Source organism: Triticum aestivum, chromosome 1B (assembly GCF_018294505.1).
Source record: "Triticum aestivum cultivar Chinese Spring chromosome 1B, IWGSC CS RefSeq v2.1, whole genome shotgun sequence".
In the NCBI taxonomy this organism is placed as follows: Eukaryota; Viridiplantae; Streptophyta; class Magnoliopsida; order Poales; family Poaceae; genus Triticum; species Triticum aestivum.
Window position 1 is genome coordinate 36,013,327 of NC_057795.1, and position 16,913 is coordinate 36,030,239.

General features: G+C 49.7%; 1 protein-coding gene across 1 annotated transcript; it reads right to left on the reverse strand.

Annotated features, from left to right (window-relative positions):
• Positions 1-8,500: 8,500 nt before the first annotated feature.
• Positions 8,501-15,420, reverse strand: LOC123076502 (vegetative cell wall protein gp1). The gene is made up of 6 exons (XM_044498713.1): positions 15,147-15,420; positions 11,633-15,064; positions 11,257-11,552; positions 9,976-10,406; positions 9,595-9,882; positions 8,501-9,471 (listed from the first exon to the last, which is right to left on the reverse strand). Exons 1-2 carry the CDS (start codon positions 15,418-15,420, stop codon positions 14,091-14,093), a joined length of 1,248 nt encoding a protein of 415 aa, XP_044354648.1. The 3' UTR covers positions 8,501-9,471; positions 9,595-9,882; positions 9,976-10,406; positions 11,257-11,552; positions 11,633-14,090.
• Positions 15,421-16,913: the final 1,493 nt, after the last annotated feature.

The window sequence follows — 16,913 nt, forward strand, 5'->3', positions numbered from 1 at the left end:
CCTACGGGTTCGGGAACCATGCAGACATGACCGAGACATCTCTCCGGCCAATAACCAACAGTGGGATCTGGATACTCATGTTGGCTCCCACATGTTCCACGATGATCATCGGATGAACCACGATGTCGGGGATTCAATCAATCCCGTATACAATTCCCTTTGTCCATCGGTGTGTTACTTGCCCGAGATTCGATCGTCGGTATCCTAATACCTCGTTCAATCTCGTTACCAGCAAGTCTCTTTACTCGTTCCGTAACGCATGATCCCGTGGCTAACTCCTTAGTCACATTGAGCTCATTATGATGATGCATTACCGAGTGGGCGCAGAGATACCTCTCCATCATATGGAGTGACAAATCCCAGTCTCGATTCGTGCCAACCCAACAGACACTTTCGGAGATACCTGTGGTGCACCTTTATAGCCACCCAGTTACGTTGTGACATTTGGTACACCCAAAGCATTCCTACGGTGTCCAGGAGTTGCACAATCTCATGGTCTAAGGAAACGATACTTGGCATTAGAAAATCTCTAGCGAATGAACTACACGATCTTGTGCTATGCTTAGGATTGGGTCTTGTCCATCACATCATTCTCCTAATGATGTGATCCCATTATCAACGACATCCAATGTCCATGGTCAGGAAACCATAACCATCTATTGATCAACGAGCTAGTCAACTAGAGGCTTACTAGGGACATGTTGTGGTCTATGTATTCACACATGTATTACGGTTACCGGTTAATACAATTATAGCATGAACAATAGACAATTATCATGAACAGGGAAATATATAATAACCATTTTATTATTGCCTCTAGGGCATATTTCCAACAATAACCACATATTCCCTGTAGACCAGAGGGCACACCAAAAATGCTTTTCCGATGCCGCAAGCTTCTGTTCCGGAGAGATCCCATCTGGAGACCTTTTCCGGTACTTTGTCGGAGGGGGATTTGATTATGGAGGGTTTCTACATCAACCTTGCTGCCCTTACGAAGATGTGTATGTAGTTTAACACATACCTACGGGTATATAGCTAGTATCTAGGTGGCTTCTTCTCTCTCTTTGATCTTCAATACAATGTTCTCCTCGATGTTCTTGGAGATCTATTTGATGTAATCTTCTCTTGCGGTTTGTTTGTTGAGATCCGATGAATTGTGGGTTTATGTTCAGATTATCTATGAATATTACTTGAATCTTATCTCAAATATTTTATTCATGATTTATATAGCTTTGTAATTCTCTCTGATCTATGGATTTGATTTGGCCAACTAGATTGATTTTTCTAGCGATGGGAGAGGTGCTTTGTAATGCCTTCAATCTTGCGGTGCTCAATCCCAGTGACAGAAGGGGACATGATAGGTATTGTATTGTTGTCATTAAGGACAAAAAGATGGGTTTTTTAATATTGATTGGATATATCCCTCTACATCATGTCATCTTGCTTAAGGCATTACTCCATTCTTGCTAACTTAATACACTAGATGCATATTGGATAGCGGTTGATGTCTGGAGAAATAGTAGTAGATGCAGGCAAGAGTCGGTCTACTTGTCATGGGCGTGATGCCTATATACATGATCATTGCCTTGGATATCTTTATAAGTATTCGCTTTTCTATTAATTGCTCAACAGTAATTTGTTTACCCACCGTATTCTTTCTTTCAAGAGAAAAGCCTCTAGTGAAAACAATGGCCCTCGGGTCTATATTTTATCATGTTATTTTCATATGTATAAAACCAAAACCACAAAAATACCTTGCTGCAATTTATTTACTTTTATCTTATTTTGCACTTTTATTTATCTTTTATATCAATCTCTATCAGATCTCATCCTTGCAAGTAACCATGAAGGGATTGACAACCCCTTTTCTACGTTGGGTGCAAGTATTTGTTTGTTTGTGTAGGTGCTATCATTGGAGACTTGTGTGTTCCTACTACTATATTGATACCTTGATTCTTAACTGACGGAAATACTTATCTCTATTTTGCTGCATCACCCTTTTCTCTTCAAGGGAAACCAACACAAGCTCAAGAACTAGAAGTTTGTACCCCTTAGTCCAGGACACTGACAGGAGCGTCTCATGGGGGCGGCTGGGGGGTGGCAGTACAGTCTAAAATCTCTTCATAAGGCTTAAACAACCAAACTAACAGATCATCCTAACTGTGTCTTGCTAAATCACAACCATATATCCTTACAATGTATTTATATGCTAAACCTTTATATACTATATATTGTAATAATCTTATAACAGTGATTTCTTTGCTTAGAATAACTACAAGGCTAACAAGGGTGGTGATTGTGTATTTTTATTGGTCGGATGGTTGCAAATATCAAAATAACAGAACGGAAAAATAGTGCAGCAACTAGCTCAATCCTTATTATTCTAAGGACAAACCAATTGTGTTTCTATGTAAATTAGACGGCTCTTGAGGGGGCAGCAAGAATATCACCTAGTTGTCAAGATCATGCTAGTTTGTATTGATTCTTGTTGCTTGATTGTTGTCATATGGATAGAGACTAAAGCTTATTTAACGCAAAATCATTAGCTCACCATACTTCTGATTATAATCTTTGCAAGCATCAATCTTTACTCAAATTCATATAACTCTTAACTATGAGATTTCTCCCATATCCTCAAGAATGTAATGGAACTACTAATGCTCTTTTCGGTATCGTTGATGATGGGGTTGTCTATATGTTAAAGTCGGATTTATTTAAGACACAGGGATTTGATATAAATGATATTCAACTGGATATTGGCTATTATCAGGGATTTAGAATGCACTATCAAGGCCCAACAATGTACTCCCTCTGTAAAGTAATATAAGAGCGTTTGGATCACTAAAGTAGTGATCTAAACGCTCTTGTATTACTTTACGATGGAGTACTTTAGTTTTCATTTTCAATGCTTATATTTTTGGGTTCTATTGTGTTTGGGTTAACGCTCAATAATGGTCTTCTGGCCATTTTTTACTGTAGATTTGGACATCTTCTATATCTAAATATTAGCTTGCACTAACATATTCCTCTCAACATGCAAGCATGCCACCTTATTATTTAACATGCATAGGAAAAGGCCCACACCAACATGCAACTACGCATATTAAAAATGCACTTCAACATGCAAACCTGCATGCATGTAAAGTTCCATTCTATTATGCTATTTACATTTAATTCTTATATACTTACAACAACTATTATTTCAAATATTCATGTTCCATATAACCAAAAGCTCATTGAAATTTTGCAAAATATTCCCGCAAAGACGTGTTGGGCATCATCTAGTAGTAAGAAACCTTGGCAGAAGCTTTTGTCATTCGCACGCTATTCCATGTGCTCACATTTGCACGACTTCAAATCGTATCTCCATGTATGTCTATCCTTTTTTCCTTTTCCCTTTTTCTCGTTCTTTTATTCTTTGTCTCTGCATGGCAATGGGAATCATGGACCCCTAATGTGGAAATTTGATTATAATTTTGGTGTACATAAATGAATATCTTGAGAGAGAATACTAGGTTCATTGGATTCTTTGTTGAGGAAGTTGTCCATTGGGTTCATGTCTTATACTCAACATGGGTGCTCAAATTTTCAGCTATTTTACCGTCCAGAAGTAGGCGCTGTGCCTCTGACGATAGTTATCGGTCTCCCCGCAAAAAGAAAAAGAAAAAAAGAAAAAAAAGACGATAGTTACTGTTCTGTGGTGGCTTATCTGTGTGTTAGCATCGGCGCTTCCGTACAGTGTTTCTTAAAAGAAGAACTGCTCTGAAAGTACTTTAAACGATCACAAGCGATGCCATCCTGAGTATACGTCACGTCGATGCATGCATGTATATGTCATCATTTGATCCATCTTGCCTAATTATTATTCACTTCTCTTTATCAAAAGGGGACGGTCCAGGAATTATGCATAAATTCGTAAGCTTTATCTGTGCATGGAATGGGGTGCTATCATCTTTAGTTTGTTGCGTAAATGTGAATACTCCATCCCTCTGCTGAAAGTGTATGTTTGCTTCCACAAAAGAGTGTACTTCTATTTTTCCAATTCACTTTAAAGTAGAAAAAATATTTTTCTTTCATCACACGGTAATCAAGACTAATAACATTCTACCCATAGTCTTCTAATTTCTACTACCTCTGTCCTGGTTTATTGGTCCTCATTATAATTTATGTCAAATTTTGATTAAATATTTAACTAACAAAATGTTAATGCATGTCAATGATATAATTTTTTAACATGCATGAACGTTTTGTTAGTTAAATTTATGGTTAAAATTTGACACAAAATATAACGGGGATCAATAAACCAGGACGGAGGTAGTACATACACTTAGCTCATCAGGGTTCGGTAATTAAATAGGAAAGATATGGTAGCTTGCATCTTCTTAATGCATTGTTTACTTCACTCTACTTTGTCTTAAAAAATTTATATATACACTTTTCACGGGACGGAGCGAGTATGCTTTTAACCCGTGAACGAAAAGCCCCAGAGGCATCTCCCTGCAGAGTATAAATTGCTGCATCTAACCACCGCATCTGCATACTCAAGCTGTCACGTCCCCACGGCCAGACTTCTCTTTTGTGAACTGTCCCAAGCATTATCCTGGGTCCAATTCTACAGCCTTTATTCCTCGGGAAACTCTGCAGTCTTTTTTACGTTTCCTCTTTAATTTGTTCCTTTGGTCCAAATTAAAGTATATTCTTTAATATGTTCTAATAGGATTTTAACTTCCCGTGAACGAAAAGCTCCAAAGGCATCTCCCTGCAAAGTAAAATTGCTTCATCTAAACACTGCATGTGCACACTAAAATGCCGCCCATCCCCCTGGCCCATCAGACTTCTCTTTTGTGAACGGTCCCAATAAGCATTATCGTGCACACTACAGACTTCATTCCTTTGAAAAATTCTACAGTCTTTTTTACTTTTCCTGTTTTAATTTGCTAGGATTTAAATCTGGATCCAATACGGAGGGACTAACATAATATTTAAGTCCTTTAAGTTTTCTGGTTAGAAAAACCAAAGCAATATCTTCTTATTTTTATTGTAATCTGAAATCTCAGTTTTCACTACCACAAAAGGGTCAGTGCCAACAGGACATTGCAAACAGTTGCCACAGTTAGCCCATTATGTACTTATTATCAAACGGTTTTCTATAAGTCTACCATATTGCACCTGCAAAATATGTAGAAGATGGCATGGATGAGTTGGGATAAATTGCGTTTGCCTAAAACCATGGGTGGCATGGGGTTTAGGGATATGAGGGCGTTTAACCAGGCGCTACTCGCTAAGCAGGCCTGGAGGCTCCTGGATAGGCCGGATAGCCTATGTGCGCGGTTGCTGGAGGCAAAATACTATCCTTCTGGTCAGCTTTTGGATACGGTGTTCCCGGGCTCCGGATCTGAGGTATGAAAGGGAATCCTGCATGGCCTTGAGTTGGTCAAGAAAGGCGTCATTTGGCGAGTTGGTAATGGCTTGAAGATTCAAACTTGGCGCGACCCTTGGCTGCCTCGGCCTTTCTCCTTCTGTCCAATCACTCCGAAGGGAAACTGTCGCTTCAACAGGGTCTCTGACTTTTTGGATGATAATGGTGCATGGAATCATGCTCGGCTGAGGGAGTTCTTTTGGCAGATGGATGTTGATCACATCCTGAAAATCAGAACTTCGCCTCGCCAACGTGAGGACTTTCTGGCCTGGTATCCGGAAAAGAGTGGGGGGTTCACGGTGAGAAGTGCATACAAGCTGGCTACATATGATCATAATGTTATTACGGCTAATGGTGCTTCAAGTACTGCCCTAGAAGGGAACCGTTCGGGATGGAACTACATCTGGAAGTCCGGGGTTCCTCAGAAAATGAAGATCAATGCATGGTGATGTGCGACGGGGACTATGGCAACACAGAGTTGCAAGGCACACAGACATTTGACGACGCGCTCAACCTGTCAGATATGCGGGGTGGAGGAGGAGGACTCATTCCATGCCTTGATAACTTGTTCACATGCACGAACGCTCTGGATAAACATGCGTCACCGTTGGCCACTCCCGGAGGATGTTCTCCTGATCCATGATGGGAAAGAATGGTTGACTTCATTGCTGGCGAAGTGTACGCCCGACGTCCAAGACATGCTGTTTATGTTTATTTGGCCGATTTGGCAGCTCCGTAATGACTTGACCCACAGAAAGGAGGTCCCTTGTCGTGGTATTCTCACGGGGGTGTTGTAAGACGACATATGCCACAAGGTGACTTCGTGTGAGGGCAAGACTGCTGCCGGAATATTCGGGGACGGGTATGCGAGTAGCACGCGCTAGTTTACCCAGGTTCGGGGCTCTCCGGAGAGATAATACCCCTACTCCTGCATGTCTGAGTATATATCTGGGGTGTACATCGGGCAGTACAAAGCGCTCCTGGAGCTGTATCTCAGGCCCGGGCACATGGGGGTGCAACCTGTGCGCCCGCACAGAGCCCCCCAGGGTTTTGGGGGCCCAGATTTTGCATCCAGTAGTACATATATAGATGGGCCTTTTCTGGTGTTCCACCTGGGCCGCTGTTGCCTATCTGGCTCGCCTAAAGCAGCCCGATCAGGACGTACGTCTGGTCTTAGCGTTCGATCGAAACGAGCGAAACCTGAATCCTCTAAAAAACGAGTGAAGCCTAAAGTGTGGCGACCGAAGCGACGCATCTCTTCGAGTCCGTCTTCGTCTTTTCGTCTGGAGGCCATCGACGCGGCGCGGCGGCAGGTTAGGGTTCCTCCTTGCGCAAGAGTCCGGTTTCAGGAGGGCAACGACCAGGCAAGAATCCTTTCTCGGCTCATCTGCTATTGAATCGTGATGGCTTGCATCTGGTTTCATTAAGGAAAGGCAGCCCGGAAGATCTGAAGGCAAGGAAATTTCAAGCCATCCCATGATCTCTGATTTTTTTTTAGGTCAGTCCCGTGAGGCCTGGACATTGAGTTTCGGTTTCCGCATGCTATTTACCTTTTCTAAATCTTGTTGCCAAGTTTTTTCTTCTCATCTATTAGGGGTATAGTATTACAAGATCCAAGTCATGTCTCCATTTAGAAAGCATGAATCTTTTACCAAAAGCGTATGAAGAAACAAAAACAATTCAAGGATTTAACTCAGTCTCAAAAAGGAGATATAGGTAAGAAACAAAAATCCTATTCACGTCCTTCAATGATACTTGATCAAGACCATGTATGTGATAATAACATTGACAATGATCCTAGCCCTAGCGATGGCCAGCCAGAGACATAAACTAATGTTGAATGTGAAGAATTGGTATGATTTTTGATTTTCCCATTGCTGAGTAACATTTTATGATCTTTAATTATAGTTATGTAGTTTTCTTTTAGTGCGGTACGGCCCATTTTAGTGTTTGGCACAGGGCCTCAAATTTTCCCGGCCCGGCCCTGCTGTATCTGGAGTCAGTGCCATAGGCATCCGACTTGGCATATATGCATATGAGCTAGTGGCTGCATGTACCTTAGCATGCATGCGTGAGTGGCCTTGTGGCCCGCCAAGTGCATGTGGCGTGGCTATCTCTGGTGGATGGATGGATGGGTGCCTTATATAGGCATGGGGGTAGCGAGAAGTCCATCGCTGCACGCAGCGGCAGCTGCACGCAGCGTATCCACGGCTGCGGAAGAGTCGCGATTAGGACTCGCTGGAAGTGCTACTTCGAGTATAGAGCACCGCCGACGTGCGTAATGGTTCGTATTCGGTGTATTAGATGTACTATGCACTGACAGCCGGACTGACTCGCCTGACGCTAGCATTGCACATGTACAGACGGGAGTACACAATACTACCGTTGCATGAACACTGTATAACGTAAACATTGCATCCACCTGCATGTATTTAAGGCCCATGCACCAGCCGGCCGTGAACAGTACGGGCACGTTTGGTTCCTGGGCAAGCGCTTGCCTTGCCTCGCGAAGCAAAAAGCAGAGGGTTTGGTTCCTCGGCCAGCTTGTCTCGTTGCCTGCAGTTTCCAGCTTTTTCCTACATATCATTTTGCACGTTCTGCTTCAAACACGCGCACAAGCATCCCGAGTTCCCTCGTTTCGTCGCCGTCGCCGTGCCGCGATGTCACAGAGCTCATCTTCCTCTCGTCGTCTCCGAGCACCCCCGCCACCGCTGCCATTGATCCTGTGCCCGAGGTGTGCTGGGACGAGGACTAGATGGTTTGTCTTCGGCATAGACCGGAACCCCGGCGTCCGTTTTTACAAGTGCCCGAACCAGGGTGTAAGTCTGTGATCTGTACGCCCATCCACTAGATGTTGCAGTTTATGTTGATTGCTTTGTGTTTTCGAAATCATCATCCAGTTTTGAATCTGACGCAGGACGGAGGCAACCACACAACGAGAAAGCACATCAAACATTTTTTAATTCCTATGGAGGCACGTCAAAGCAGGAAATATAGGAATAACAGCACTAAGTCAATTTGACAGTCAAATAAAGTTGTGACATCCCTTATTGGAAAATGAAAATCACACGCCAAGGATAAGAGTAATAGCATGAATTCAAATTAAACTGCCATCCAGCAAGGCACAAAGCTTATTGGAAAAACAGATCACAGTCCCAAATTAAGCATAAATGCAGGAAATCGAACTACTCTGGATTGGATTTTTGGATTCAACTACTCCCTCCGTTTGGAATTACTTGTCGCAGAAATGGATGTATCTAGACGTATTTTAGTTCTAGATACATCCATTTTCGCGACAAGTAATTCCGAACGGAGGGAGTACCTGCTTCAAGCGCTGAACCGAACATCACTCTACTGGCCCGTCGCGAGGCCACTTCACAAACGGCAAGACCGGGTTGAAACAACTGGTTTTTTTGTGCCAGCTACACCGCAATTGCCGCAGGTAGGGATTTTGCGAGGTTTCTTCGGAAGATCACCCCTGCGGGGTGCCCTTTCTCCCTACAAACCGTACAAAACCTCGATCGCGCGTCCTTGACCTCATATCCAGGTTTGTCCCTCGCTGTGGTTGGCCTACCCTTCTGCTTCTTCCTATCAGACGGCAGCAACGTCGACAGTGACACACTGGAGCCAGCTTCACCAGAAACTGAACTAAGCCCACACTCGGTGGAGATGAACATCTGAGAACACATGTCGTCTGGGTGCGAAGAACTTGTGCCCATCCTCTGAGTGGGATTGGCTGATTCCCCAATTTGAGTTTGGTCCACCAAACTTTTGCCATCCTTGACCGCCGCCAAAACAGTCAGCTCTGCCTTGCCTGCAATCAAGATGTCCATTGCTCTATCAAAGGCATTGACATTGCTATCACCAAGCTGGACAAACTCGAGCACGGTCAGGTGTAGTGCTGTATGCCTGTAGCAAGATAACCGCGGAGGCCCTTGATCCTTTTGGTAATGGAGAAGGTGAAGTGGCGAATTGTCGCGGGCATCTACTGTCCACCTTTTCATGACATGGAATCTGGGTATTTTTCTCACTCCCAAATGAATTAAAACCTGCATACAAGGAAGGGGAAGAAAGAACATTACAACCTGAAGATGGAAACCTGGATAAATCATTCTGAAGAAAATGTTTATAGCGAAGCTGCTATAATCGGTCGGGGGTAAGTTAGGAACAACCTTGATAGCATGGCAACAAAGCATCCCCATGTGCTCGAAGAGCCCACATTCGCATGTGTACCTAGCACAGCCATCATGGACACTGACCACATGCATTTCACGGCACCACTTCTCTCGCTTCTCAGCTTCAACATGTCGCACGTGGTAGGTGATGCCCCGCTCAACTTCCTCAACATCATACCTACCAGAGCGATACAAAGCCTGGCCAAACATCTCGTACATTGTCCGGGTATAGACTTTACTTACATGCTCCTCCAAAGGGTAATTGTATCGGAGAACTACCCCGCCCTGTTAAAACACACAAACAAATCTGTTAGCGAGGATGCAAAACAGAAAATAGATGATTTATCTAGTTGCGTTAAGTTTTTCTTCAACACACACCAGCCTCGTTCTCTTCTCTTGGAATCCTTCTTCAGCTTCAGTCGAACTGCAATTTGCTATATTGCTTCACAAAAAGGTTCATGGGGCATGCAGGCGGGATGTAGCCTTTCAACAAATGGTTTGCACTCTCGCTTCTTTGCGTACTGGTTTGCTTCGCACATAACTTGCCACTAAAATAAGGCTTCGCCCACTTGTGACGAACCTCGAAAATTTGTATGAGGAAAGTGTTGTTGTGAAGCTTGTATTTGTCAACCCAGGAATAGAGATTGTAGAATTCGTACGCCTCTGCCAGCGAATCAAAAATGGTGCCAAGCACCGGGTTGACGACCACCTCAGTCCCCCTATCAGCGAATCCTCTAATTGCAGCTTCAAGCGGCGGCACACGATCAACTACTACAGATCTCTCATCTGGCGCACGAGGACCTCTTGGTCTGCAGTTAGATTAGCACAGTCCACATAGTTAAGGGAGGAGAAATAATTGTCACAAAGAGCAGAATAAAAAAGACAGCCAATAATTCTAACAAATTGGGTTAGACTACATCTAGTCACGATCTCCCCGAATTGAAATTTGTAACTATGCCAACAGAAGATAAACTGGTTCAACTTACACTTGCAGACCATACCACATTAGCAACACACAATATACATTCAGACCAGAGAGTGGTATTAGTACCAGACCACGTTTTTTGGGTCGATGAAATTTAACCAGGCTACAGAATGCCGGGGCACGCGTATAATCGTAACAGAACACCCAGACATGATTAAGAAAACGTGCAAGGACCATTTTTATGACAAGCCTGATTCAGTCTATATTGTCTCACCCACTCTACATTCAGACTGCTGCACGAAATTCACTAAACTTCTACAAATGGATTCCACCAAAGTATATATTTCCCTTTGCGATGTTTGAACACTAAAAAAGGTCACCATCCCAACAGAGAATCAGCTATCAGTACAACATTGGTCAGAAAGAACTTAATCACGCAATTACGGTGCTTCTTATTACTAGCAGTTCAAGCTCTTTTTGTCACTGAAAATTAACCAGGGACATACTACAGCAGTGCCACGGGTATTTTTTGCCGACCAACCACTGGTTAGTGCTGAAGCAAAACATCTAAGAACTTGTTGGGAAGGGTTGATTCAGATTTCTGTTGTTTCCTCCACTTTTTACCGAGAGTCCTACCCAAATTCACAAGCCTAATGAATTTTTCAGTAGTTGCTCGCATGACTGAGAACAGGAAAATGAACAGTTGGCCTAAAGGACAGAAAATCAGTACCTACCGGCGTATTGTCGCAGTCTCGCGCCGACGGCAGGTACACGCCCCCAGAACTGAATGCCGTGCAGGAATCCGACGCGGCACTGCGGCGGCTGGACTCGGCGGATGTGTGCGAGACGACGGCATGAGTCGCGCACCCAGGGTTTGCGGATGCCACATCTCCGCCACCAGCACTGAAGCTCTTGCAGGAAGCACTGGACGACTGGACATCAGCCAAGTCCACCACTTGATCCGTCACCGCCCTCGCCCAAAACGAACGGCGGCTCGCACGCCTCTGGACCCGTTGCCGCTGAGATCGTTCTGCAGCACCGACGACCGGAACGAGCTCGTTAGATCTATATTTCAACCAAGAAAAAATAAAGACAAGGGGGTTCACTCACCCAGAGTCCAACCCCGCCTCCGTCGTCACTCCGAGGTTCGGCATGAGCATCGACAGCCGGAACAGGAAGCAGCCCCGGCGCCGGTGCTGTTCTCGCAGCTCACCTTGCTCTTCGCCCACCAACCACCAAGACGGGGAAAGGAATTCGTACGAGACGCACCAAATGCGACTAACCACAAGGCCCAGTCCCGTACATAGCTTCAGACGACCGGGGCCAGCCGTGCAGAGAACCGATGGCCCACTCTGCACCACGCGCGGGGCACGTCTATTGTCCGCGCCAGACAAGTACCACGGACCGAGCCCACTGCACGGTCCCGACGCAGTGTATCTCTCTGTATTACACTATGTATCACTGCTTTAGCGCTTTTGCAAATCAAACTGCACGCATCACCGTGCAACTCGGGTGCGGCCGGATAGCTGCGTGCAGCTGCCGCTGCGTGCAGGACATCCACTCTCTGGGGGTAGCTTACTACCTAAGCTAAGGTAGTGGACATGAGGGCATAGTGTGGGTGTCATGCTTGTCTCCTGGGTCACTTCATAAATAGTGCCCAAGGACAAGTGACACTGTACATGATGGCGTCGTGGTACTGTTGTCTTGTCCGTGGTATGGCCGCCACGTCGGGGTCTTGTCGGTGTCGCTTCGGGCTGCAGTCGGCAGCCGGCTGGTTGGTGCAGTCGGCAGCCGGCTGGTTGTCGGAGTCGGCAGTCGGCTGGAGCGGCCGGGCAGTTGGACTGAGGGGTTTTGCTAGTCCTGATGTCTTGAATTATCGTCTCGCCGTCTTTGGGGTATCCGTGTCCAATTACTCCGACAGTAGCCCCCAAGCCTCCGGGCAACTTGGCAAAGTTGGGCGGAGGTTTTTTGGCGAGTGTTCATGGAAATGATCATGAAAAAGACAGAGTTAGTCCACGCAGATATATCATGTGTTTGCTTTTAGCATTGCAAGTTTTATGCGGAGGGTGCCGACTCGATTTCGTCCGAGCCCCCTAAATCTTTTTCATGTTCCCTCCGTTTTTTGGCTTGTGCTCTCGCTCGCCTGACAGCCGCTCTGCGGTCTGTGGCTGAGAGTGGGCTGTAAAGCGGAGTGTACAATACTCAGACTCTGGGAGCGAATTTTAACCGAGTAGATACTCATAAAGGAAACGGTCGGGTCGCGCGAAGCGTCTTTCTTTCCGGACGTTTTTCGCGTGGGTGGCCTCCAGCGTTCACTCTTGCCAGTCGGACAGCCGCTCTGCGGTCTATGACTGAGAGTGGGCCTTTGGTACCGCGCACGCTACTAAGCCGTCTGCGAAAACTAACGTCTCAGGCCAAGCGGCCAGCCCCCGGCCCAACTCTGGCTGGCGCCGGGGGGAACAGTGATGCAACCGTAATAAAAATGCGGAGATAGCCCCCGAGCATCGCTCGAGGTTATCCATGCTTTCGCGGTGCAAAAAATATGCGGGTGAGGAGCTCACATTGATTTTTGTGTAGTCACGGTCGTCGAAGACAGCCGATGCGACTCGGCGCTCGCGGAGCGCGCCGGCGCACCCGCTGGGTGTAGCCTTCGAGCCCCCGGGTGCTCGAAGGGGGTTCCTGGCCGGTCAGGCTCGACCGGCCAGGCGGCGAGGGGAACGCGGCCGAGCCGGCTTGGCGCAGCCGACCAGGCGGCGAGGAGTCTGGCAGCGCCCTCTTCTTCTTTTTCTCTTCTACCGGCTGCTGGCAGCGGACAAAACTCTTCTCTTGTCTGCAATCTTTGCGGGGGCACGCCAGCGCACCCGCTGAGTGTAGCCCCCGAGATTCGAGACGGCTGCTGAGCAGTCGGGCCGGATCTCCCGGCGACTACTTTGTCTTCTTCTTCGCGGGGGCGCGTCAGCGCACCCGTTGGGTGTAGCCCCCGAGATTCGGGCCGACTGATGAGCAGTCGGACCGGATCTCCCGGCAACTACTTTGTCTTTGTCCTTGTCTTCTTCAACCGGCTGGGCAAGCGGACCCCGACATAGCAGTCGGCCAGGCAGCCAGCGGTCGAACGCATATCTAACAGTCGGACGCATTTTTTTCTTCTCTTTTTTCTCGTCAGCCGGCTGTTGACTTGGTCAGTCGGACCTCTTTTCCTTTGCACGAGCAGCCGGCCACAGCGGGCAGTCTGCCCTTTTTCTTTTTCTCCCAGCCGGCCTCTCTATCTTTTTTCTCTTTTTTTTTCACCAGCCGGCTGGGCACCCGGCCTCTCTGACTTTTTTCTATCTGCCCGGCTATGAGCAGCCGGACGTTTTTCTTTTCTCTTTGCAGCACCCGGCCACTGACTTTTCTCCTCTCTGGCAGCCGGCTTCGAGCAGTCGGACACAGCTCCCCCTTCTTTTCTTTTGTTTTTTTTTTGCGAGCCGGCCTTCTGACTTTTCTTTGGCCGGGTCCAACCCTCCTGCTTTTCTCTTTATTTCTTTCTTTCTGTAGAGGAGCTTGCGGGGCGCAGCCCGTACGGGCGCGGCTAGCCGGCCAGCCGAGATGCGGGCGGGGCCGGCAAGCGGCCGGGTCGCCGGACGGGGGACGGAGCCGGCCGTCCAGGGAGGCGAGCCGGCCCTGCGGGCGTGAGCCAGCCAGCGCGGGAGGCCACCGAGGACGCCGGACGGCGCCGAGTCGCGCGGAACGGGCGCGCGGCCGGGTCGCGTGGAGCCGGCGGGCGCGGATGCGGCAGAAGCCGGCGCAGGCAGAGCCGGCGGGCCGGGTCGAGGGGGGAGCCGTCGCGGGCGTAGCCGGGCAGGCCAGGCTGCGAGGAAACCGGCGAGGGCGCGCGGGGGAGCGCCGAGGAGAGGCCGGAGCTGGCCTCGGTTAGCGGAGGTCCGGCGCGACCCGGCGCAAGGCGGGGTCGGAGCCGGCTGGGCGGACGGTCGGCGACCCGGAGCTGGCCCGGGGTTGGTGCACGGAGACGGTCGGGTGGTAACTCGGCGGCGACGGCGGCACGAGCCGGCGGGAGGCACGGGTGACCCGGAGCCGGTCCAGGCCGGGCGCGCGGAGGCGGGGGAAGCCGGTCGCGGGGCGGGACGAGGCGGCCCACCCAGGAGCCAGCGAGGGCGCGGGCACGGAGCCGGCACGGAGGCGCGGGAGGCCGGACCCGGCGCTGCTGGCGGGGCCGGCGCGAGGCGCGATGGAGCCGGCGAGACGGAGCCGGCCAGGGGCGACTCAGAGTCGGCCCGGGCCGGTGCTCTCGTAGGAGGCGGACGCCGGGTATCGCGGAGGGCGGGTGAGGATGTGGCGCAGGCGGCAGAGGTGCACACGGCCGGGATGCGGGCGCGAGACGGCGTGGCCGGGTCGGTGGACGCTGGCGTGGCCGGGTCGCGGCCGAGTCGGAGGAGAGCGGAGGCTCGGAGGAGAAGCCGGCCGCGGAGGGCGTCGCGGCAGCCGCAGGGGACGCGCGCACGCGCAGCAGAGGGAGCGCTGCGACTGGGAGACGCACGCGCGGGCCTCAGCGCCCACGAGGTGGAGGCGGCGGGCGCACGCACGCACGAAGCCGGGTGAGGCAGAGACCGGGGTGGTCGGGCGGAGCGATGCGCGGGGAGCCGCCGGTGGAAGCGCTCGGGCGTGGCGGGCTGGTGGTGGCGAGAGATAGAGGCCGAGCAGCGCAGGAGGGCGCTTGGGGCCATGGCGTTGACCGTTGAAGTAGCCACGGCCCTGGTCGTGGAGCAGCGATTGGTGGAGCAGCGTACGGGGCGGCCGGGGGAGCCGCAGCCCGGAGAGGAGCGAGGGAGGCCGAACGCGGTGGAGGCCGCCGGCGCGAGCGTCTGTTGAGCGTGCTGGCTGCAGAGTGCAGACCAAGCCATTGTCTGGGTAGTATACATGCTATGTCCGACTTGCATCTGGGGGATTTCTTGGTAGTGTACATGCAATGTATATCATGTATCTGGGATGCGTATGACTAGTGCATGGCCAATGATTTGACCATTATATGACTTGCATCTAGCTAGCTTGCATATATGGAACGGCGCGTTTCAGCCGGAGCAAGGCACAACGCAGAGGGAAATAGATGCGAGCGGCGCATGGATGGCCACGACCGACCGAAATGAGGCCCCGCGCGCGGCGCGCGTGCGGACGGACGGCCAGCGTTGCGGTGGTGGTGAAGAAGGCAAGGCCAACGACGAGGACGCGGCGCCTCTCACGGCCATTCTGGGGGCATGTCGATGTCGAGCCCCCGACCGCTATCGGAGGGACGGCGTGACGCCGCGGTGGTGAAGACGAAGAGGATGACGGCGAGGGCGCGCCGTCCCGCTCGGCCGCTCTGGGGGCGGGTTGAAGTCGAGCCCCCGAGCGCTACCGGAGAGACGGCGCGACGCCGCGGCGGAGATGACGAAGATGGTCCCGCCCGGGCTGCAAAACCAGCAGCAGCGCGGTAGCATAGTACCGCCACACGGTGGGCGCCAAATGTCGTGGTATTCTCACGAGGGGTGTTGTAAGACGACATATGCCACAAGGTGGCTTCGTGTGAGGGCAAGACTGCTGCCGGAATATCCGGGGACGGGTATGCGAGTAGCACGCGCTAGTTTACCCAGGTTCGGGGCTCTCCGGAGAGATAATACCCCTACTCCTGCATGTCTAAGTATATATCTGAGGCATACATCGGGCAGTACAAAGCGCTCCTGAAGCTGTATCTGGAGTCGGTGCCATAGGCATCCGACTTGGCATATATGCATATGTGCCTTAGCATGCATGCGTGAGTGGCCTTGTGGCCGGCCAAGTGCATGTGGCGTGGCTCTCTGGTGGATGGATGGATGGGTGCCTTATATAGGCATGGGGATAGCCGAAAATGCCTAACGGCGGACGAGCACTATGAGGACTTTATCTAGTCCGTCTGTTTTACACATTGGCCATCTTCATTACGGTATTTGCGGGAGCTGTCCCCACCCCCCCCCCCCCCCCCTTGACGATTCCAGCCCACGTATTCTGGTTGACGGCTATGCCGTTGTAGCGATAGAATCTAGCTAGCCCCGATGTCTTGAATTATCGTCTCGCCGTCTTCGGGGTATCCGTGTCCAATTACTCCGACATTCCTCCTGTTCCAGCCACCATCGAATTCCTCGATAGTTACTACAAGTCCATAAAGCTTGCCGCATGCTACACTACGGAGGAGATTGTTAAAGAAAAAATGTCAATCAGGGAGATGCCGTTGCCAGACCAAGGGGGCAGGGTCATAACGACTCCCTGGCCGGCACCGCAGCTAGGCAGAGTGGCTCTGTGAGTTGATGGCTCGTTCCTGAAGGAGGATGGCTCTGCAGCTGTCGGTATGGTGCTTAGGAACGACAAAGGAGATGTCCTAATG

What these genes read in the sequence shown, in the direction of transcription:
- LOC123076502 (XM_044498713.1), bottom strand. Translation starts at nt 15,420, where the DNA reads ATGGCTTGGTCTGCACTCTGCAGCCAGCACGCTCAACAGACGCTCGCG. An exon ending in CCGGCGGCTCCCCGCGCATC is followed by an intron (nt 15,065 to 15,146) that starts GCTCCGCCCGAC and finishes GTGGGCGCTGAG; the next exon opens with GCCCGCGCGTGCGTCTCCCA.